Source organism: Dermacentor albipictus, chromosome 1 (genome assembly GCF_038994185.2).
Source record: "Dermacentor albipictus isolate Rhodes 1998 colony chromosome 1, USDA_Dalb.pri_finalv2, whole genome shotgun sequence".
Lineage (NCBI taxonomy): Eukaryota > Metazoa > Arthropoda > Arachnida > Ixodida > Ixodidae > Dermacentor > Dermacentor albipictus.
Window position 1 is genome coordinate 10,777,201 of NC_091821.1, and position 24,896 is coordinate 10,802,096.

General features: G+C 48.1%; 1 protein-coding gene across 3 annotated transcripts in view; it reads right to left on the reverse strand.

Moving 5' to 3' along the window:
- Positions 1–24,473, reverse strand: part of LOC139054646 (uncharacterized) — a 46,581-nt gene extending 22,108 nt beyond the window's left edge. For 2 of the 3 annotated variants that reach the window (XM_070532002.1, XM_070532001.1), the window contains exons 1-2: positions 24,173–24,472; positions 1,288–1,368 (exon numbers count right to left, since the gene is read on the reverse strand). In XM_070532002.1, the coding sequence (XP_070388103.1) occupies positions 1,288–1,368; positions 24,173–24,328 (237 nt within the window). In that variant the 5' untranslated portion in view covers positions 24,329–24,472. Of the gene's footprint in view, positions 1–1,287; positions 1,369–24,172 lie in introns of all 3 variants that reach the window. The other variant, XM_070532004.1, reaches the window with a different exon arrangement.
- Positions 24,474–24,896: the final 423 nt, after the last annotated feature.

A 24,896-nucleotide genomic window follows, 5' to 3' on the forward strand; every position in this document is an offset into this window, starting at 1 on the left:
AGAAAGAAAGAAAGAAAGAAAGAAAGAAGGAAAGAAAGAGAAGAAACGCCGATGACGCTCGAACAAGAGAGGTTAAGAAGAAGACGAAGTGATGAACGGTGACTGAACAAGGGGACTACGTCAGCCCCGACGATGATTAGTGCCCTTGTTTAAACGTTAGCTTCAGCCTGAGACATCCGTTGTTCAAAAGCACTACATCGTTGACGATGAATGGAACACGCACTAATACCCTATAGTATTTATTCCTTTCTTAACATTATTGCCTTAAAGGTCCAAGTTCAGGTCTGGTAGGGTAGGGAAACGGAAAGGGCAAAGGTCCAGGATCAGAAAATGAATGTCTGCAAGGAGGAGTGCATCGTCGTGCTCACTTTGATTAGAAAAAAACCGTTACACGAAAAAAATGATTATATTAATGATTTATCAGTTCATGTACTTTGTGACCACTATCATGTGAAGTAGTTTTGTTAATGAAATTGAATCACACTCTAGTGCATCAAACAATTGGCTGCTTAAGGTTATGGGTTATGTGTGAAGTTCCGCTGAATATCTATTTGTTCTATACCGCTAGTACACGTTAATTGGACACGAAACACACGCCGACCGTCGCCTACACAGGTAATAGATTAGACGCGCGCTGCATTATACGTCGCGCAGCGAAAGCGCGTGAACGAAACTCTGTCATCCTGCATTGAGCGTCCGCGGCGTCTAGGATCAGTAGCGCCGCACGCAGGTGGCGCGGCTGTCGCAAAACTCACTGTGTATATCATACCGACGTCAGGGCCGGCATAATGTAAGGATTCCTCTCGCTCGATTCGCCAGCCTCCGCTCACGCTGGATGACCGCACTGCTCAGCTCTGACCTGACAGCACAACTCTGGGCCGTCCAGCGAGCCGAGGAAGCCGCTTCGAGACAAGGTCTCGGAACCGCGTCCGCGGCGGGTGCCCAGACCCACTAAAAAGACGCCGGACTCAAATCTTGTTGATTTGAAATTAAAGTTTGCGCTCTCGCTCGATTCTACTCCTCATCCGTCTTTCACGATTGGCTGATCCCGATGTCAACGCAGGCCGTGGGCTCTGAGATTGCAACGGCAGGAGCGCCGTCGCGATCTCGGAGGTCACGCGTAGGCAGAACGCCGCTCGGACCCCTGACGAAACGGGAGAAGGAACAGTATCGTTACATTATCCTGGCCCAGGTTGCTTATCAGCTGTAGTACTTCATACTCAGTTATGTAAAGAATGAAAAATGATATGAGCGATAAACGAAAAAGAAAACGCCGAGCCCCCTTACCAGACTGACGTACTCTTGCGGTTCACGACATGCCGTTCGCTGCGACAACGCTGTGGCAATCGCGCAACCGAGAGGAATATTCTGGAAGAAACATTGCACGCGTGAGATGATTAGGATTTGTAGAATAACGTCTGAGCGTGCTCTTATACTGGCTGTTGAAAACACTAGCCAAGCATTAAGCCGAAAGAAGAATGTTTCCGCCTCCGCATCGGTCTATCTCTGGAGGACGCTCGCATTTGGCGACGCCTCCAGGGAAACAATTATACATCACCACATTGGATCTACTTATCACAGATGAGGGACTATAACGACGCCCTCTGCAAAATTCGTAAGCAAAAAAGTCCGCTAGACCTATAATATAGGAGTGTGCTGGCTCCCCAGGGACCAAGGAAAACATTGACAGTAAAGAAGCCTGGGAGGCCTTGCTCCAGAGCGAGGCTGAAGATGACCAGCGTCGAGCAATCCGCCTGGCCGTTGAGGCCGTGAAGACTCACCGTCCTCAATGCACGGGGAATGCGTCGTCCTCCCCTCCTACCTACGTGTAGGTTAAGAGGCGGGTACCCCAGCTCGGTGCAATAAAAAAGTTTTCAATCAATCAATCAATCTCCGGCAATTTGACCACCTGGGTTTTTTTTAACCTGCACCTCAATCTAAGTACACGGGTGTGTTCGCATTTAACCTTCATCGAAATGCGGCCGCCGTGGCGGGGATGCGATCCCACGACCTCGTGCTTAGCAGCCCAACACCATAGCCACTAAGCAACCACGGCGGGGCTAGCTTCCTGGACTGAGGTTGTCATTCGTAAGGACGGGGAGCAAACAACTTAGTATGCTCTCGATAAAGTTCAATCATCATCATCATCATCATGTAATCGTTTGCACAACCCACAACCCACCACGCGTGCTTTTAAAATCGTGAGTCCCTTCCAATTCACTGAATTTTCTGTTTTAGAACTGACCCATTACAGAATATGGTGTTTCGAATGTAGCGCTCTCTCGAATGTAGCGCTCTTCAGTGCATATTTACTCAACAAAACTCATGCCGGGTGCAGAGAAGTGACCAGACCCAAAACCCAGCAAGCCGGGTCGCATTTTTACAATTGCTAGTAGGTACAGCGGGGCGTGGAGTCTCTCGCGGCGCTCTACGTTTCTTCGCAGGCGCGAGTAAGAGCGGGTGCTGTTACGTTTCGCCTCCGACGTGCGGTATAGCCGGCGCGGATGCGACGGACGCCGGGGCTTCGTTCACAGCGGTGGACATTTTGGCCAGTTCAGCGCTGTCCCAACGCCTCCTGCTAAGCGCGTCCAGGCATGTTTCAATTCCACGTGTCTTCGTGTGTGTGTCAGTGGCGTAGCCAGAAATTTTGTTCGGGGGGGGCTACGCCACTGGCCCAATACACACACACATATATATATATATATATATATATATATATATATATATATATATATATATATATATATATATATATATATATATATATATATATATATATATATATATATGTAGCTGCACGTTTTTCCCTGCAACCACTTCAGCAAATTTGAGGTTTGTGGCATTTACAAGAAAAAGTTTAATTCTAGTGACTACTGGCTTCGAATTTTTCAATTTAGGAGGTCAATTATTTATTAAAAATTGGCCAAAATTGAAAATTTTCGGCAAACGAAACTATCAAGTTTAATACTCCGTGACTCAACAATGAAAAATGATATCACAATTCTGTGAATTGCATCTAATAGTACATCTACAGCGGACAAAATAAATATGTTACACATGAATCTCAAAAAAATTTAGTATTGTGGAAATACGGCTTTTGCAGAACCCTTGTACACAACGTAACCAATTAACGTAAGATACAAATTGACACAGCAAACTTGTCCGCTTTGACTGTTATAATGAATGCCGTTTACAGAACCACAATATCTGTTCTTCATGCATAGCTATTAGTTTGTAAACGCCGTGCTTCTATTTTTTCAAACTTTCGAATTTTCCAAAATATTTTAAACAAAATTCAGGCCCTAAATCGAAGTTCTGTTTCCACAGGCACTAGGATTTAACTTTCTCTCTCAAATGCAACCAATTTCAATGAAAGCGATTAGCAGGATTATCTCAGAAAAGCGTTTCTGCGTTTTACAAGTATTTGAATAGGCCGCGTCGGATTGGGCCCGAGCTAAAGCTACCTCTTAAACAATTTATCGAGGGATCAAATACATGAATAATAACTGCATTGTCATTGCCAAAGATGCTGCAAACGAATTCTTGAAAGCTACGCTCTGTAAATACAAGTAAAATATGTATTTTTTTAATAAAATATTATACTCGTATGTGCCAAAAATTGTGCCCAACATAACTGACGTCAATGCTTCCATGTTTTTTGTCTATTTATTAAGTAAAGAAAATATCACACGAACTTTAGAACTATATTAGTTCGAAACCAGGAAAGCAGTGCATGCCGCTGATATGAAAAATTAAAAGGCAATGAACTGAACAAGTTGAGGACAAATATCTTAATGAAACTTTGTCATTCAAGAACCGTGCTTACATTCTTGTATATATGCAATGGCCAGTGAAAAATCTCAATGACGCTGTCGTTTGTTCCATTGTATTACGCAGGAGTAGCTGTCCCTTGTCGTGTATCGTGAGTAATTGCAGCGAAGTTATAGTCGCGACAGAGAGCACGTATAAAAAGCAGGAGTTCTGCAAGATATATGAGGGCAAGTCAAATGAATGAGCCAACAACGGGGTACTTTATTTAAAAGTAGTCTTCATGAGAATTTAGACATTTGTCCTATTGACTAACGAGTTGCGTGATTCCCGTTTTATAAAACTCCTTGGGTTGCTGCTTCAAAAAGATTGTATCTGGTTCCCTTGAGCTGTTTTTTCGGTTGCCCCAAAATGCAGAAGTCGCAAGGTGACAGGTCTGAGCTGTATGGCGGATGTTGCAGCGTTTCCCACTTGAACTTTGCCAGTTTTGTATTAACCACATAAGCGACGTGGGGACAGGCATTGTCGTGGAGCAAGATGACCCCATTCGTCAATTTTCCACGTTGTTCGTTCTTGATTGCGACACGCTGCCGTTCTGGCGTTTCACAATATCGGAAACAATTTATAGCCTCTCAAGATTTAGCAAATTCTATCAGTAATGGACCCTGTCGATCGAAAAAAAAAGTCAACAACACCTTTCCAGCGGAAATGATGGCCTTTACGTTCTTTGGGCGTGGTAAATTCGAATGTTTCCGCTGTAAGCGTTGCCGTCGTGTTTCAGGCTCGTAGTAGTGGCACCAAGGTTCGTCCCCGATCACAGTTGCAAACAAGAAGTCGCGATGCTCATTGTGATACCCGATCAGATGAGTCAAGGCAGCGCGAAACTTCTTCGTCTTCTCGCGATGGATAAAAATCTTGGGGATCCATTGCGCACCAAAGAGCCGATAGCCGAGAAGCTCATGAATTATGGCGTGAACCGAACCGTGACTGATGTTCAGACGGTCTGCCAGTTCATCGATGCTTATCCTCCGTTCTTGTTTCAGCAGCTCATGAACCTTTGAAATTGTGTGGGGGGTGATTGCACGATGGTTTTGGCCCGGTCTTGGAATGTCTTTGCAACGTCCTTTGAACCGTTTGCTCCAACGATTCACAGTGGTCAATGAAATGCAGTGTTTAACGTACACGGCAGTCATATGGTGATTAATTTCTGTTTTGGAAACACCTTCAGCTGTCAAAAACTTCGCGACACCGAGTTGTTCAACTTTTGAAGTGTCCATTATGTGACGCAACCATATTCAACCCAGTGTATGAGAGCATTAAGGAACATTTATCTTCACACCTGCGTGTCACTTTTGTAAATGAGACATGCCGTTCTCCTACGCGCATGCCTCGCAGATAATGAACCGAACCATTATTGCGCGGTTAGGGTAGGCTCACTTTCATTTGACTCGCCCTCGTACATTAGAAATGCAAACATACAATGGGATATGCAAATGCGAAAATACTGCTTGATAAAGGAGAAAAAAGTGTCACTGAAAACAAAGTTCACTGCATGTATACACAAAACCTCGCAACAAGATATTTAAGTATACGTATACGTCTCCAATGAGTCTATGTATGTAACTGTATAAGTTAACTGTATTTATAGCGTCTAATAACTCTATAACTGTAATAACTGTATAATGCGTATATAATACTGTAATAAAGAAGTAACTGTATATAATGCGTCAAACAAGGCAAATAAACATGTTGCACAATCATAGATTCACAGAATCCTAGATTCCGCCCCCATTCCATCCACTCCCCCCGATGTATTGCGCGCGACGGAAGGCGGCGCGCTTGCTCCCCGCTTTTCTCCTTTGCGCACACAAGACTGAGCCACCATCGTCGGCTCACCCATTCCACCTCCCCTCCTATGCTTTCACTCGCACATACAGCATGCAGCGCGTGGTCACGATGTTATCACCCTTGGACTTTATACGAAACATGAGGGAGATGGCAGGAATGCGCCTGGAGTGTCCATATAATTGCTTTCGCAATAATATAATAAACGTATCCGGCAACTGAAGCGTCCCGTCGCCCATTACTTTCCGCAAAAGAAGTATCAAAATCGAACTTTCACCATGCGACAATTCGCTGCGCCACAACAATGTATTTTTTTTTCTGTGAGGCGGAGGCACCGAAAGGAAAAGGAAACGCATAGGAAAGTATCTTGGCCAGAATCTAATGCCTACTTCGGGCACCTAATGGGGCTACGGAAGGAATACCGAAGAAAACATGAGACGCTTGGTCCACTGAGAACCATAAGCATACTGCTCAGCATCCTACAGCGGCGAAAGAAGACTTTCCGGAAAGGTTCCGCTCAAGGAATGCGGTGCAATCCTTTGAGTCCCCACAGTGATGGCGGCGAGCGACCATCGTTTTTTTTTTCTCGTCTGCTAGCCAGAAAACGTCCAAAACTCTGTCCGATGAAAATCCACTCGGCCAGAGCAAACCGAACGCGCACCGAAGTGTACCGCATGGTGGTCGGGGCCATACGAGAAAAACGTATGCGCTCTGGTTGGCTCTGGCAGCCCGCGGTTAGGGTAGCGAGAACAAAAAAAAAAAAAATCGAAGAGGCTCAATGTGTCCTCGCGAATAAAAGTCAAAGTAGAAAAAATAAATAAGAACGTATTTACTTTGGCTGGCTTGAGTGTCTTGACATGGATGTTCTGGCGTAGGTTAAAAAAATGTTTATATTTTTTATGTGACATGACGGCACAAATGAACCACCCCAATGCTTCGTCTCATTGGACCTCGCTGCCTGTTTGTCAACTCGTCTGCTAGTGTGTTGATTTGGCTTGTCTCGTTGTATGTTCCGATGTAAGGCTTTAGAAAAGTCAATAGACATTTGGCGTCAAATGTTTATAACAACATTAAACCCACAAAGTTCCGCAATTGAAAATCGAAAGCACAACTTTGGAAATGTCAATGCACCTTTCACATCTAGAGCTTATGAGATTTATACCCATAAAGTTTCGCAATTGATATCCATGCGCTCCATAGATTCCGTGGCCTCAGTGAGATGCCGCGGCGAGCCCGCTCACCATCAAAGCGCCCTTGAAACTTTGTGCTCGGATGGGACTGCTTGGCGTTATGTGACTCCCGGTGTATGGGCGTTGCCACGAAATCCAGCCCGAGTTTGCAATCTTCGCGGTTAAATGTCTTTTTGAGCGTCAAAAAGACATTCTAGACAAAATCCAGAGTGATTTCCGGCGCCGGAGGTCACTTTGGTCGGCGGTGCATGGACAGCACGAAAAAATTTCGGGGGCGGCTGAAGCCCCATAAGCCCCCCCCTGGCTACGCCCCTGGTGTGTGTGTGTGTGTGTGTGTGTGTCTGTCTGTGTGTGTGTGTCTGTCTCTGTCTCTCTGTGTCTGTCTCTGTGTGTGTGTCTGTCTCTGTCTCTCTGTGTCTGTCTCTGTGTGTGTGTCTGTCTGTCTGTCTGTCTGTCTGTCTGTCTCTCTGTGTCTGTCTCTCTGTGTCTGTCTCTGTGTGTCTGTCTGTCTGTCTCTCTGTCTGTCTCTGTGTGTCTGTCTCTGTCTGTCTGTCTCTGTGTGTCTGTCTCTGTGTGTCTGTCTCTGTCTGTCTGTCTCTGTCTGTCTGTCTCTGTGTGTCTGTCTGTCTGTCTGTCTGTCTGTCTGTCTGTCTGTCTCTCTGTGTCTGTCTCTCTGTGTCTGTCTCTCTGTGTCTGTCTCTCTGTGTCTGTCTCTGTGTGTCTGTCTCTGTCTGTCTGTCTGTCTCTGTCTGTCTGTCTGTCTGTCTGTCTGTCTGTCTGTCTGTCTGTCTGTCTGTCTGTCTGTCTGTCTCTGTGTGTGTGTCTGTCTGTCTGTCTGTCTGTCTCTGTGTGTGTGTGTGTCTGTCTGTCTGTCTGTCTGTGTGTGCGTGTGTGCGTGTGTGCGCGTGTGCGCGTGTGCGCGTGTGCGTGCGCGTGCGTGTGCGCGTGCGCGTGCGCGTGCGCGTGTGTGCGTGCGCGTGTGTGCGTGCGCGTGTGTGCGTGCGCGTGCGTGCGTGCGCGTGTGCGTGCGCGTGTGCGTGCGCGTGTGCGTGTGCGTGTGCGTGTGCGTGTGTGCGTGCGTGTGTGTGCGCGTGCGTGTGCGCGTGCGTGTGCGCGTGCGTGTGCGCGTGCGTGTGCGCGTGCGTGTGTGCGTGCGTGTGCGCGTGCGTGTGTGCGTGCGTGTGTGCGTGCGTGCGTGTGCGTGTGTGCGCGCGCGCGCGCGCATGTTGATGCCCACGCTTGTCAAAGCGCGGCAGCCGGGGAGAGGAGCTCCCCAACTGTGAAGCGAGGAGCTCTGACCGGCGCCGGCCCGGCGGATACGTCACTTTTTGTCACAACGAGTCCGTGCGCCGCCGTCACGTGCGCCTCTTCCGAGCCGTTCCTTCTTGCCCTCGACTCCGAGAGTATAAAAGCAGCTGCCCCCGGACGCCAAGAAAAGCTTCGATTTACTCAGTCGAGTAACGTGGTCTCCCGTTTCTCTACTTCGGTCGACCTGACCGGCCGCTCTTTTGCGATGCTAGAATAAACAAGTTGTTTTGTTAGCAGTCGACTCATCCTTTGCCAGGACCTTCGGATGCTTCCAGCTGTGGCCCAGGCCGCCAGGCTAACGCTACCCTTGGGGCTTGCGACCCATTTGCAACAGTGCGAAAGAGAAAATCTGGAGGCCTTTGCTCCTTTAATATGACTGCCTAGGCACTAGAGAGGAGGTTTCTTAGCGCGTATTGTATGCGTTTGTCCTCTAGACATGCCGGCATTGCGGAGTGCGGTCGAGTTTGTATACGCTCCGCCGCTGGCTGCCCGCGCGGTGAGGAAGTGGGCACGGACGCCCCATTTGGCGATCGCTGCGTCTGAAGGGGCGAGGTTCTGACTGGTGTTGTAGAAGTCGCGGGTCGCATTTTTTGTCGCTCCGATAGATTGTATTTTTTACAAGCACTGCTCCATGAGGGCAGATGTAACCGGCAAATGGAGGCCTCAGGAGAGCACCTGAGGTTACAATAAAGCAGGCGGCTCAGGAACTACAGGGCACCCAAGGGGTAGCGTGGGGATCAAAGCTGGAAGCAGGGCGGCCCGCGGGTTGGGGCCGTGGAGGCCGAAGCATGCCAGAACCCGGACCAGTCTAGGTTCTAGATTTGGTGTCCCCGTTGCCGCTTTGGTGTCCCGGAGGCGCCGCCAGTACTGCGAAATAATGACACGTTGTTTTAATAAGTAAAAAAACACGATTGCATAAATATAGTTACGTCCAGCTGCCAATTTGCGACGCTAAGTTAAGCACTACCGTTAAGCGCTACGCACACAACACGCGCTAATCCTTAGTGCCTAGGCAGAGTCATGTAGTCAAGGAGCAAAAGTCCCCACATTTCCTCCCTGGCACCCGCTCTTACTCGCACATGCGCGCACACGTCCGGCGTCTCAGCAAGTGCCACGCCCCGCTGTACCTACTAGCAGTTGTAAACACGCAGCCGAACCATCGACGTCGTTGTAAATATGAGGCTTTCTGCCGAGTGTTTCACACAACTTGAAGCAAACTTCGAAAATGTATAGAGTGGTACAGACGAATGAGACCAACGGTATATTGTTCGTAGTCGTCTTTTGTTACTTAGACTATTAAATTTTGATTAGCTAGCAAATTAGCTATGTTTAAAACGATTTTTGAATATACGTTTTAGGGCTAAGTCGTACTCGGTTTGTGTAAAATAATTTCTGGGGTTTTACTTGCCAGAATAATGTGCATGCGCGTATGAAGAGCGGAAAAACAATTGCAGAAGTTTGCAATTGCAGAACAGATAATGTGGTTACTGCAATCGAGCCTCGCTACCCTCTGTGCATGCATAACACACGTTAGCTGTCTCGTGTACGTCACGTGCGTCACTCGAATGCAAATATTCCCGTGACTACGCCTCTTTTCGTTCATTAGTGTTTTTCTTGTCGTCGCCTTGTCTCGCGTAACCGCACTTATAACGACTCTTTACCAACTAGCCCGGTTGTCAGTTCGATTGTGTGGTATTTAAAGCGATGTAGAATGTCTGTAGAAGATTTATTCACTCTACATTTTTTTTCTAAAGTTAGGGCAAATCCAAGACTCATTGGAACTAACGTTAAGCGAAGCTTGAAACGTTGGTTGCAACGTTTCAATTAAATGCTATGCAACACCACACATGATGGGCGCAATTTTATAGTACGTACAAAGAACTTTTCATGTTCGTGTCCTGTCGCAAAACTTGAATGTCACTTGGCTTAGCGGTAACGGGCGTGTTCTCGAACGCCTCTTACAGCGTGGCGAACACGTACACGCTTTCACGGCAGGTCGGCAAAATGCAGATACCTCCCACCACGCTGCGGCGGATCACACGGTGTCCCGGATCGGCCCAGGTTTAATTGCACAATCTCCGGGATAGGCACTCTCTACTCGATATTACGTCTGGAGAACTTCCTTTTCGTTCACGCTTCCATATTCAGATAAGTTTGCCACACTCGGTGATACGTGCTTTTCTTTTTATGCGTGCTCTATGCGATTGGTCAGGAAATGCAGAAAAAAAGAGCGTTTCACAAAAGTAAAGATGACTGTCTTCCAGGCTTGCAGTTCCATGGTGGTTCGTTTCTCGACTACCGGCGGTCGTTTTGTCGCCGAATGCGTAACATCGGCGAGAAACCAACCGAGCCACAACACGGGTAGGAAAGGAAAGAGCTTTGCTGTAGGAGTGAAATACGACCTTGAAGGAGTATATTGAAGGAGACGACTTAGACACTAGTTTGATAATGTGTTAATTTTTTTGCTGACATGGCCAGTTATGGCCAAAGCGCGCCAAGACAGGGTTTTAGAGCCAAACAATGAAATCTTCCTTTCCTCAGTAAGGAAGCCTTCATTGCGACGAGGCTACCTTATGTCACTGAAAGCGTCCTTACTGAGGGGCCCTCGGTGAAGGCTTCCTTGGTGCTTCCTCAGCATGAGGTAGCCCCAAAGCTACCTTCATGCGTTATTACGCCGCTCCTGGCCCTGAACGAGTGCTTCACCTCACTGCTTAACCACGTGACCTTTGCTTGCGCATGCGCGCTGTCACCCACCTACGGAGAAGCGCGAACACGGTACGTCTTGCCAGGCATGTTCGTTTCAGTCACGCGTGCGGCATGAAAGCGTTGCTAGGCATTGCACGACGCCGGCGTGCCAGCGTTGATGGAGCACATCAAGTTTTGCACTGTAATGCGCTACTTTTTTTAAAGTTTAGCAAACAAAACTAGAAGAAAGCGTCCACGCTTCTCTATATTAGCTCTTCAATTTAAAGATTGTGCGACAATACAATATTTTTATTGAATAATGGTGTTCGCGTAAAGCTTTTAAGAGATAATCTCGAACCTAGGCATGCGGCAACCGCTCCTCACGTGAGGACGGGTGGAGGGAGCTTTCAGAGTACGCTTGCTTCCTCCATCGGTCCTTCGCTCTAAGGAGGCCTCACGTAAGGTTAGGAAGCGCTCGAAGGAAAGGAACGTTTCATTGTTTGGGCCTTAAGCTTGACAATGGACATGACATTGAATACGCAACATGGCTGTAAATTCGCCTAAAATCAGTCATTGTATAAACGCACACACACACACACACACACACACACACACACACACACACACACACACACACACACACGCACACACACACACACACACACACACATATATATATATATATATATATATATATCTATCTATATCTCTATCTATATCTATCTCTATATACATCTATCTATCTATATCTATCTCTATATACATCTATCTATCTATATCTATCTCTATATACATCTATCTATCTCTCTCTCTCTCTATATATATATATATATATATATATATATATATATATATATATATATATATAGTGTCAATGAAAAAAAAAATATGCGGATGCCACGCACTGGGGGAATGTATGTAAGCGAAGCTTTCCGTGCTGTTTTCTTTAATTGACGATAATCATTACAAGTACGACAATGAATGTACTGAGGTTTGCCTTGAACATAAAAGATAACTTACGAAGTAATGAATGATTAGAAATGTTACATGGTGATAGTTGGCAAGTAGCACTACTGCCACGCCATGGTCCTTGAACTCAAGGGCCTGGAGGCACGTGCTGCGCTATAAGAGCTGACGACGAAGCAAGAACTCATTGCACTGCTAAACTCGGAGGCATGTGGCCATATCACGACCGCCGCTTTCGCATTGCGATAGGGGCGAAATGCAAAAATACCCGCGTGCTGTCAATTTATCCGGAGTCCCCCACGACGGTGTGCGACATGACGTGCTTTTGGCCCTTTTGTTTGATGCCCTAGTGCCGCAGCACTCATGCTAGTGCTGTTTGCAAAACGTCAAAGTGCAATCAAAATAAATGGTCGAAGCAGAAAGACAAGTGTCAATGAAAAAAAAAAAAATATGCGGATGCCACGCACTGGGGGAATGTATGTAAGCGAAGCTTTCTGTGCTGTTTTCTTTAATTGACGATAATTAGTCTTTTTGACGGCAAATGTTTAATTTCTTCAACGTTTTGTCCAACACGAGAGTGGTGAGTTGATGTTAAACGTTGCCTTGCGTGCACCACTGCTGTTTGTCTGCGTAGTACTTACAACACACAGGGAGAGGCATTTGCTTGAGGCGTTGCTGTGCGCCATATTTTATAACCTCTGAGAGGGTTGAGCATTGTCATTACCTCACATGGCACATCGCATCGTAGCAGAATTATTACAATTTAATTGAATTATGGGGCTTTATATGCCTAAACCACAACCGGATTACGAGGCACGCCGTAATGGCGTACTCTGGATTAATTTTGCAATTGGTCTGTTTAACGTGTCCCTAAATTTAAGCGCACGAGCGTTTTTTATTTCGGTCCCGTCGAAATGCGGCGGCGGCAGTTCGGTTGAAATCCATTAACTCGAGCAATGCCATAGTTGCAAAGCTACTGCGGCGGGAACAGAAGTGTTGATGCGGATAATTACAGCTGTCAAGAGGCTAATGTGGCGAGACCAAGGGAGCTCTGGAAAGCATTGTGCACAAGCGACGCGACGGAAAGGTCCAAACAAGTTTTTCGCGTCGCATTTCCTCTCTGCCGCGCTCCTATCAGGTATACGCATGGGTGCTATAGCTCACGACGCTATCGGCCATCGGTGCACTACAACCGCATACCTTCCTCCTCCGCGACTCTTCACCTGGTTTCTCTATTTCCACTTCGCTCAACGTTACCTACACAGCAGTGGCGTAGCCAGAAATTTTGTTAGGGGGGGGGGGTGGAGCTCACGTTGCAGCTCAGCCTCCTCGTCATGAATTGGTGGAGGGATCAAATACATCAATAATAACTGCATTACCATTGCCAAAGATACTGCAAACGAATTATATAATGCTACGCATGGTGAACAAAAGTAAAATAGATATTTTTTCATGAAAGAATATACTCGTATGTCCCAAAAGTTGTACGCGAAATAACCGATATCAATGCTTCCATGTGTTTTTTGTCTACCAAGTAAAAAAAAATACCACACGAACTTTAGAACTAAAGCAGTTTGAAACCAGCAAAGCAGTGCATGGCGCTGATATGAAAAACGTAAAAGCCATGAAATGGAGGAGTTGAGGAAGGAAGGAAAAACTTTAATGTACTATTTACAGCTTTCAGTGGCTAACAGAGGTCTTCATGTATTACTGATCTCCGTCATCTTTAGTGGTCGGCGCCCCTATTCCAGAGCACCGCTGAGCCTGGCCACTTTGAGAGCGTGTTGCACCAATCCTTTTTGGACTGTGAGCACGCCGGTGGTGAGCAGGCCCTCCCCACTGTTCCACACTGGGTTTTTTTTCTTTGTGGAAAGAGAGGTTATTTCTGCACTCCCATGTGATGCGATAGAGTGTTGAGATGGCCCCACACCATGGGCATGTGTCCCTGTATTGACTGAGAAACATTTTATGTAGGATGTGTAGATTGGAGAATATTCCTGTCTGCAGCCTTCGCCGGCCGACTGCTTCGTGTTGTGTTAAAGATGGGTGGGGTGGTGCATATATTATCCTGTTGCCTCGGTGATGGTTTAGTATTTCCGCGTACGTTGGTTCCACCGTCATAGTGGTATCCGGGTCCATTGACTGTCCCACTCGGTATGTGAGCTCGCGAGCTAGACTGTTGGCCCTCTCGTTACCCTCTATTCCGGTGTGGCCCGTGTTGTGCCATTACCACCGGCCCGGATTCCGAATCTGCAAGATGCAGAATTTATCCTGCGAGCACCCAAATTCTCCCTTGACAAGTCAAGATGCTGAGCCGTCAGGCAGCGGTGTCCTGCAGAGAAGCATCGGCGGGCAACATGTCCGAACATGCAACCGAGTGCCAGACAACCCGGCGCCACACCTCCTTTTGCTTGGAGGTCACCGCGCGCGCGAACTTTGAACCGGGTGGCCAGCGCGGTCGCTGGTTGGACCTCTCGGACGACCGTCGAGTGCTGACTTTGTATTGGGCCGTTTTAGTGACAATGGTTCCTCGGGGATTATAAAGCGGCGAGGCGGCCGCCTCGAAAACCGGATCCGCCGACCCACCGGGAGCAGAGTGCCGCTCTCGACTGGGGTGAGATGTGTCACGCGTTTTCGCCGGACGTCGCCGTGCGGGAACAGTCGCGTTTGCTGTAAGATCTCGGCCCCAGTGCCGACCCGTTCATGTCCTGTATAATGACCTGTATATAGTGTATAAAGTCCCTTTTGTTATTCTCATCGACGCCTGGCTCGGAGTCTTCGCTACCAACGCTCTGTCGCGAAACGGGTGACGAGCGCTACGGGACCACAAAGTCGTAATAGTGGTGCAGCGGTGCAAAGTCGTAACACCCGGCACCCAGAAACTCGTACGCAGTATCTTTTCGTTCGGAAGCCCTGCCTCGAGGAGGATTGATTCTACCTGCAATGTAATTTCTGCACGCTTCTTTGGAGTCTGATTATTATCAAGGATCTGTTTCTATGGTAACCCTCCACCGCTGCTAGAGCCACAGCTGCTCATTCCCCCTCTGTTACCGTGCAGCTCTTTAGGGTTGCGCTGCTTATCAGCTCTCCCATGTAGTCCACGGTCACTGCCGCCACTCTATGTTCTTTGGTGTTGTGGTCCCACGGGTACAGGGCTGCATCCGTGTATACCACATTGTTTTTAGTGGCCAGGTGTTTTTCTACGTATTCTGCTCGCACCTGTCTTCTGGTCGCATGCAGATTCGGGTCCATATTCCTCGGTAGGGGGCTAGCTTTCAGTGTCTGGCGAAAATAGTCTGTTATGTTAGCCATCCTATCCTTCGTTGCTTCTATGTTTTTATAGCCTAATCTTTTAAGGGGCGTCCTGCCGGTGGCTGACTGCTGGAGCCTGTGCAGCTGCGCACCCAGTTGAGCCTCCTTGAGCTCTTTGCAACTTTGCAACTTTTACGTCCTTCTTTTAACTGTTTGCTCCAACGCTTCACATTGGTCAATAAAATGCGATGGTCAACGTACACGGCAGCCATACGGCGACTAATTTATTTTTGGGAAACACCTTTAGGGGTCAAAAACCTCACGACACGACGCTGTTCAACTTCTGGAGCGTCCATTATGTCACGCAACCATGTTCAACCCAGTGTACGATAGCATTAAAGAACATTTATCTTCACACCTGCGTGTCACTTTTGTAAATCAGAGATGCCTGCGTGCTACGCGCGTGCTCGCAGATAATGAACCGAACCATTATTGCGCGGGATGGGTTGGCTCACTTTCAATTGACTCGCCTTCGTACATTAGAAATGCGAAGATACTGCTTGATAAATGGCAAAAATGTGTCACTGGAAAAAAAGTTCACTGCACGTAAACACAAAACCTCGCAACAAGATATTTATAAGTCTCCAATAAATCTACGTATCTAAAAAAAAGTCACTGTATATAATGCGTCAAACAAGGCAAATAACCATGTTGCGCAATTACAGATTCACAGATCACAGAATTTTAAAGGCCGCCTCCCTCTCTCCACCCCCTCGATGTATCGCGTGCGACGGAAGTCGGCGTGCTTCTTTTCCACTTTTCTCCCTTGCGCACAGAAGACTGAGCCACCATTGTCCGCTCACCCATGCCACCCCCCCCCCCCCTCTGCGCTTTCACTCGCACATACAGAATGCGGTGCGCGGTTACGATGTTATCGCCCTTGGAATTTATACGGAACGTGAGGGCGACGGGAGGAATGCGTCAGGAGTGACCATATAATTGCTATCGCAATAATATATTAAGAGTATGCAGCAACTGAAGCGTCCCGCGGTTAATCACTTTGCGCAAAAGAAGTAACAAAATGAACTTTCACCATGCGACAGTTGGCTGCGCTGCAACAATGGCTTTTTGTTTTCTTTGTGGGGCGGGGGAACCGAAATGAAAAAAAAATGCAAAGGAAAGCATGTTGGACACAATCGAACGCCTACTTTGGGCACATAATGTGGCTACCGAAGGAATATTGAAGGAATCGTGAGACGCTTGGTGCACAGAGAACCATACGCATAGTGCTCGGTATCCTATACACTGGCGAGAAAAGTCTTTCCGGAGAGGTTCCGCTCAAGTGAACGCGTTGCAATCCGTCAAGTCCGCACAGTGATGGTGTCGAGCGACAACTGTCATTTTCTCGACTGCTAGCCGGAAAGCGTATAAAACGTCTATAAGGCGAATTTTCTGGGGGGTTTTACGTGGCAAAACCACTTTCTGATTATGAGGCACGCCATAGTGGAGTACTCCGGAAATTTCGACCACATGGGTTTCCTTAACGTGCACCTAAATCTTAGTACACGGGTGTTTTCGTATTTCGCCCCCATCGAAATGAGGTCGCCTTGGCCAGAATTCGATCCCGCGACTAGGCGAAAATCCATTTGGCCAGGGAAAAACGAACACGCACAGAAGTGCGCCGCGCGGTGGTAGGGGCAACACGAGAAAAACGCATGCGCTCTGGCAGTCCGCGGGTAGCGAAAAGAAGAAAATTGAAGAGGCTTAATGTGTCCTCGCGAATAAAAGTCAAAGTAAAAAAAGAAAACATAAGAACGTAGTTAACTTTGCTGGCTTTAGTGTCTTGACACGGATGCTTTGACGCAGGTGAAAAAAATGTTGATATTCTTTTCTGTGACATGACGGCACAAATGAACCATCACGTACAACGCTTCGTTTCATCGGACCTCGCTGCGCGCTTTCTCAACTTGTCTGATAGTGTGCTGATTTGGCTTGCCTCGTTGTATGGTCCGATGAACGACTTCAGAAAAGTCAATGCACCTTTGGCGTTCACTGTTTACACAATCAAACCCACAAAGTTCTGGAATTGAAAATCTAAAACACGACTTTGGAAATGTCAATGCACCTTTCGCATCAAAAATTTAAGAACCTTATTGGGGGCGAGGCCTTACGGCATCGCCATCTGTCGGAAGCGCCTCCATTGCGTAGTATGAGGATCGCACGGCGCGCTGCTGATAGGTTTGGCTTACCGCGCTCAATAAAAACACCACGTTGCAGCCCCCTGGAGATTTCTGTAAGCACCCTCAAAACGTGGGAACCTTTTACTGTCAAACTACTAATCCTGGGAAACTGAAAGCACAGAATCGTTTACAGACGCTATCTCTATAAAATGCGTACAGTGAACGCTACTGCGCGCGGTCGCCGCGGTGGAGTCTCCCGAACCGGCTATCTAGCGTGAAAGGTAGGCAAACGTTTAGAGCAAGCTATGTGAAATATGTTCTTATAGTGGGCTGTCTGTTAACCAAATAGAGCATCACAGAATGCATCCTCAATGAAGCGATCGCATGTGTTCGCAGCGACCGACTGGGCGTCTGCATGCATGTCCGAGCACAATGTTTCGCTTTCGCTGCGAGCACGTTGTCGCACCGGGCCGTGATCTTTAGGTCGCAGAATATGGGCATTCGACAGTACACAAGCAACCATTGTTGCGTGGACGCTATCAGAGCTGTTCAAAAATAATTTGATTGCGGAGACTGATGCCTACGGCGACTGTGATGTGCAGTCGCGATGATTCGATCTTCTAAATTCTTCGACGTTTCAATATTATTTCTCAAGCTGCGTCTATCTCTATGTTTGTCGGTCTTCTCAGCGTGCGATTTCCTGCTGCTTCTTTTTTGTTATCCAGTAGATTAATTCATAACACAAGCATGACCATGTGCCATATGCCTTTCTTTAATATGCTTCTTACAGCGCTCTTTCCATTCCAGTTCACTTGCCAGAATCTAGCATCAACAAGTTCATAGACCAAATAAAGCGTCATGACATTAGCTGGGCAGCGGATTCAGTGCGCGTTTTCTGCTACTCATCGAACATCGCAGTCCCGACGCCATAGCAGAAATCTTCCTCGCGTCTGCGCTTGCTGCATACCCGAGTTGTAGTCGATGGCTGTTTGCCGGTTCTAAGTTTCGCGAGCCAAACTCAGCGCAGCTTCTTGTCCTGCGGCTACGCGTGAATAAGGCTGACACCAGGCTTCGTTGAGCACGCCCGGCACTGCGGCACCGAGCAGTAGCCTACCACGTTGGACGCCTTCAAAGACGTCCTACTTATTATAGTGCTTTCAAATGCGGTCGAGCAGATACCCAAGGCGGGAAAACCTCACCTCTTAATCATAACCGCAGCGCAGGTAGGACTTTATAAAATTTTGTTTTCAGTTCGCTTCGGCGCTTCCGAAGCAGCCGACGCGGCCGCCATGTCCACGTGATCCCTCATGCCACGTCACGCCGACAGTGGCGTCAGCTTTTCCTATGGTGGAGCATACACCCCAGTACACATAATGTTTCATAATTGAAATCCATGCGCTCCGTAGATTCCGCGGCCTCCGCGAGATGCCGCGATGAGCCCGCTGGCCATCAAAACGCCCCTGGAACTTCGTGGTTGGATGGGACTCCTTGCGTTATGTGACTCCCGGTGCGTGGGCGTTGGCGCAATATCCCGCCCGAGTTCGCAATGTTCGCGCTGAAATATCGTTTTGAGCCTGAAGATATTCTAGACAAAATCCCGAATGACTTCCGGCGCCGGGGGTTGTTTTGGTCGGCGGTACATTACAGCACGAAAAAATTTCAGGGGGGCTGGAACACACGCACTTGGTGTACCAGCTAACTTCAGCCAGATTTTAAAAAAAAATATACCGATGCACTCTAAGACGACGCGACCAGATGTATGTTGCTGACTGTTGTATGTTGTAAGTCATTTGTTGTATTCTGCTTAATTGCATAATTAGTCAGGATTGATTAACCAACTTCGGAGGGACCGATGTTAGACAAAAAGTTCCAATTAGAAAGTTGTAGAGCGCTTTGCATAACTTCCGATTAAACCGTTTCTAACTTACTATAGGTATTAGTGCATTTCCAGTTATTGCATATGCCCGCGAAATGCAAGAAATACTACGTGACATGCTCGCTTAAGCGCCGTGTTTGCAGCGCTCACAAACGTTTCTCGTACAAACGAACATAGCATCAAGCAGGGTGTGCTGTCGCTTAAAAGGCGACAGGGCAGAGACAGGTGTTGGCTGTGCGATTTACGCCACAGATGTGCTTCCCTCACGGCGGTTCATGATAGCGATAAGCAGGCGCAGCGGCAGCAAACCCGGCTAAATGCTATGTTCGTTTGTACCCGGAGCTTTCGGCAGCGCTGCAATCACGGCGCGAAAGCGGACATGTCACGTGGTATTTTTGTTCTATTTCGCGGGCATCTGCAGTCAGCGGAAAAACACTAATGTATAATAGATACAAAGTTATAAACTATTCAATCGACGTTTTACTAAGCGTTCTACAAATTTCTAATTGGAATTTTTTGCCTAACTACGTTTCTTCCGAAGTTTGGTAATTAAAATTGACTAATTATGCAATTAGGCAGAATAAAAAAAATGACTTGATCCATACAATAGTCAGGAACATGCTTTTCGTCGCGTCGTCTCAGAGTGCATCGGCATATTTTAAAACTCTGGTTAAGGTTAGCTGGGACACCCTGTATATATGGAGGTTGTACATTACGAAAACTCCTAGCACTCCCTGGTCACGAATGCTTTAATAACGAGATCGCACGTTTTGCAGCGACTTCGCATCAAATTATGCTATTAACCATATGCTACTTTTCAAAATTATATTAAAAAAACTAAAATTTCGTTTACGAATTGATGCATTTATATATGTCGGTGACCTAGCTGGTACATGACTTGGTAAATTGGACAGAGCAAAAACGGAGCCAAACAAAAAGAAGGCAGCGTACTATTGTGTGTCTTTTCGTTTGCAGGCCAGACTTGTCGCAGCCCAGGTAGCGGCGGAGATCACCGTTGTTTTTCAGCCAGACCTTCTAGTGAGTGGCACGTACGGTCACGGCTACGTACGCTAGAGGGCGGGCACTATTTTGCAACTTTCCTATCCCTGAATCGCACTTTCGGCGTTGTGGGCAGGCTATATTACTCTAGATTTTGAAATAAAGAAACGAAGCTTTGCGCTAGAACTTCGATAGTATCATATGGTGCAGGTTTCACTCACTTTTGGTGACCTGCTACCCGAATTGTTTGAAGAGATGTTTGGAAGTAACTTGCGATCATGGTATTGTAGTCGTCACGGGACGCATATTGTTATTTAATCACACTCGGGAACTTGTAAGGCAGACAGTCGGAAGCAGGGCTCGCACCAAGCTTTTGATGGCTCCACTTGCCCGAGCTTTCATACCCGAATAGAACGCAGACCTTATAGAAGGATTGTTCTGGGTATTTTGAACAAAGCAACCAGGAATACTTCTCCTTCCACCTAGACTGAAATTTGACCTTTCGACTGTTCACAGTTGTAAAGAAATAGTTACTATCAGGCATCCATGGGTTCGATAGCAATGGACACCTTGTCTCGTCGTTTTCGATGGCTCGACGGTTCGGCCCGTTGGCAACGTGCAGTCTGAGACGCCGTCGACTGCTCCTACAGCAGCGTCATCTCCAAGTGGGTGTTGGGCGCAAGTTTCTTCCCGAGTCGTCAGTGAGCATTGGCTCAATGTCAAAGCATCACGATCGGTAAAGGCGCCACTGTCCCTCTTGAAGAAACTGTCGATGGTTAACCTCGTCCGTTTCGCTGAGGCCATTGCTCAGAATGTACAAGCACGGCCGCTGCAGATGTTCTGGCAGTGACTTGCATGAGTCGAAACCTTCTACTATGTAGACAAGCCCGCGTCAAGTTTCTCCGCCGACGCCAGAACTTTTTCCCCATACGAGCGCAGTGAGCTCACATGGGTGTCCCCGCCCGTCCTCTGTGCTCATCGCTTTCCTAGCTGCATCGGGCTTGCGTTGCACGTGGCAGCTTCTTTATTCAAATCATGTGAAAAGATACAACAGTGACGTACATGGAATTTCTCTTGAGCCAGCGTTTCGACAATGCGAGTTGCATGCCATGGCCGTCAAAGTTTCAGTGATGGTGGACACGCGTATTAACACCGCTCGTAATGGCGAACGCTGTAGCAGACGACGCGTTTGTCCTCATACTGCACAGAGTGTGGGAATGAGAGAGCCACCTGTGACGTCGACAACTGCTTACAGCAGAGCGTCATCTTCAGCATGGTGTTGGGCACAAGTATAATCCTGGGTCGTGATGGCACTTTGGCTGAATGTCGAAGCATCACGATCGGTAAAGCCCGTGTCAGGTTTCTCGAACAGCCAAGGCCGCTCAATGGACAGTCCCGACCATTAAATTCCTATTCTTCGCGTAGTTTAACCAGCTTTCTCCCCCACACCAAGCATGGCGAAAATTGGTGGACGCTTAAGCTTCGCCTTCATGAGTGTAACGCGATAGCGTTATCGCACCCCGTTCGCACCGCCCACTCAAACGATCTACGCGAGTCAAACGTCGCGATGGGCACAGACAGCCGGGCCGCGACGCGCCATGAAGGCAGACGCGATCATGGGGCGAGTGGCGCGCCACGTGTCGGGATAGCGCCGTGCATTGAGAGGAGGGGGTCTTCTGTGTTTGCCGCAAGAGGGCTCTGCGTGTTCGCAGAGCGCAGAAGAAATGTAGCGGCAACGTACTTCGCTACTCGTGTAACTGCGACTTCTGTAATTTACATGCTCATAATTACCGGTATACACCGCAGTATAACTTTCTACGGCACGTTTCTAAGGCAACACCGCATTCACTAGGGGTGCTTTTGTCCCTCTTTGAACTATCGAACTCGTGGCTGAGTGGCAGCGTCTCCATCTCACACTCCGGAGACCCTAGTTCGGTTCCCACCCAGCCCATTTTGCAAGTTGTTTTTATTTATGAAGTGCCTTCCCGGATTTATGGCTCACGGCCAAGGCGCCGACGCCGACGACACCGGCTTTTCTGAGACACGAGCTCCTTAAACGGAAGCTGAAAGGTTTTCCAGAAAGAATGAGTGAACATCTGTACATAATGGTTTTCAACCCTCCGAATTCGAATATTGTATCGAAATTGAGCGAATAAAGCGCAAATATATTTTATTTCGACGAAAAGTGCAGCAGCGGACACGCCCAGTTCACGCGTCTCGTTTCCGCCTGTGATTGGTCGGTGCGCCTCGTGACGTCAACTCTAGTAACCGACCGCTGCCGCTACACATGAAGCGCGGTGCCAGGTAGTTTGGTGCTGTTTTTTCTGAGACGGTAATGGAAAATTTAGAGAGACTGCGTTTTTCTGAGGAGTTCGGCGTTACTCCCTGCATGTACGAGCCGATTGTGAAGAGCCGGGCTCTCGAAGAAGCAAACGATGCTGGTGCAAGCAGTGCTTTCGACGCGAACGAAAGCGAAGTCTTGGGATCTCCTCGTGTTGGAAATGCTCTTTGGTGAGTATGTTTTTTGCAAAGCGATCAAGTGATCTCGGCGATCTTTCGCCGATCTAGTGAGCTCGTTTCCGGTCAAACAACTGTGTGTTGTGTTCCTTCATGCCTCCTCGTGGAACGTAAGCGGGGATGCGATCGTCGGCGTTTGTGCGCTGTCCAAAGCTGTCGGCAATCTACAAAGACGGTTTAAACGCGTGAAAAGCTTCCCGGTTCATGCAGTACGTGTAGTGACCATCTGTTGACTACCACTCACGTTGACTACCACTCACGTTGACTACCACTCTACATACACGCAGACGCACCAACAAAGGAATGCAGGGTCGATCGAAGCAGATTATGATGGCACGCACGCAGAAACAAGCGCGGTCAGGCACGGTCACGGACGCTGCGAAGGAACGAAACAGAGTTGACGCCACAACACCGCGGTTTCCGGTCTCCGCTCCGCTCGCTCACTCAACGGGGGGCGGAGCTACAGAGCAATTTCAACCGACGATTACGTCGCTCCTAATTGAAAAAAAAAAAACCCAAATTCTACCTACATGGTTTATAAGGTTCCCGCATCCGTATATGAGCGTCTTATTGAATTCGACAGACTCTTCAGCTTCCCTTTAACGCTGTTGCGTTAAAATAGAAGTAGGTGCGTAGAGTAGGATGATAGGGTGCCTGCATCATCTCACGCTCCGTGCCGTGTGGAGATGACCGCGTCGTCTGCTACAGCACTCGCCATTACGAGCGGTGTTAATACGGTGGTCTGCGATCACTCACTGAATCATGTTGCCGTATTATTCACAAACATCGAAATCAATACAGTCGGTCAACTCCTCTGCAAAATCTGTCCCACATTGCAAAAAGCTTATTTCTTTAATGAAAAAAAAAAGCTGCGTTCTCTTACCAGCTAGGATTTCCCCTCCTCTTTACCACTTTATCCAGCTTCCCTCTGGACTTGCACGTTAGTAGAATGGTAAGCGCTGCAGTCTTTACAATGCTTTTGCGGGGAGTCACGGATAATTGCAGCTGTCAAGAGACCAATGTGGCGACGCCCAGTGAGGTACAGGCGGCATCGTGCACATGCGATGCTGTGTAAAGGTCCAAACGAGTTTCTCGCATCGCGTTTGCTCTCTGCCACACTACTTCCATGTATACACACGCTCTGAACTACCCCACGAATAACCACCATAGTGCGAACAGGGCGCGCCTGCGCGGTAATGCCGGGACGGCCGAGCAAAACCAGTCAAGGGGGCAAGCGCTCCTTTATAGAATGCCCCCGCTCTGCAGGGCGCGGGGCCAAGGAAAAGAGCGTTCAGGCACCTGTTTTCCGTCAGGTATGATGGAAGCCGAAATGTTCAAAAACGAGTGTTACGTTATGTTAGCGACGGAAGAGGGATGGTGGTGGGGATGAGCTAAAAAAATCGGGGGTGGGGGGGCGTTGTTTAGACCATTCTGGGGGGGGGGTTCAACCCCCCCCCTCCCTGCTTACATCAATGATAAGGCACCCCGATTATCCGTTGAGAACGCGGTATTTGTTCACACTCGTGTTTGAATATTGCTGCCTGAACGTGCCTAGCCTGCATGAATGCACCTCGAGCGCCGCTCACCGTTACGCCCAGCAGGAGATTGAGGCCGAACTCGAAGCCATCCTCTTGGCTCAACCTGAGCAGGAGTGCGAACATGCACTGGACGACGCCCGCCACGCCTTGTATCAGTCCGGACGCGCACATAAAGGAGGCAACCGCATTACACGAACACGCCATGGCTGTTCCCGCACAGCACTAAGCTCACGCCGACAACACGATCGGGCCAACTGAGTGTCCCAGTGGGCCGAGTCGGTGGCTTGCTGGTAACACGACTCATGCGCCGTCCGCGTTGGTGGGCTCTGCTACGCAGCTCTGATATTAGCCCCGAGAATTAGGAGTGGCGCCCTCTCGCGAGTGACGTCACGGCCAGGACGCCGCTCGCTCCGGCTCGCTCGGCTGCCGCGCGCGCTCGTTCCCTTCGTGTATGTTTGGGGTATGGGTGGCTCGAGCCGTACGTATTGAAGAATACGTCGGCTTATTTCAGCTGCCATACCTTAACCACAGTTTCCTCTTCAAAGGCGTGTGAGTCGAGAAACTTTGCGGCTTGGATATCGCAAGCTAAGTAGCGTTAAAGGGGTCTACTAGGCTTTGCAATGCATATATGCGCCGTGTCTATCGGTAAATTTTGACTAAAAAAAGAATATCTGCAAATTCAACGCGCGAAGTTGTGTATGATGCTTCGCTAAACATTTAACATTCCTTTAGTATTTAGCTATGAGAGGCACTGCATTTTACGTGGAAGAAA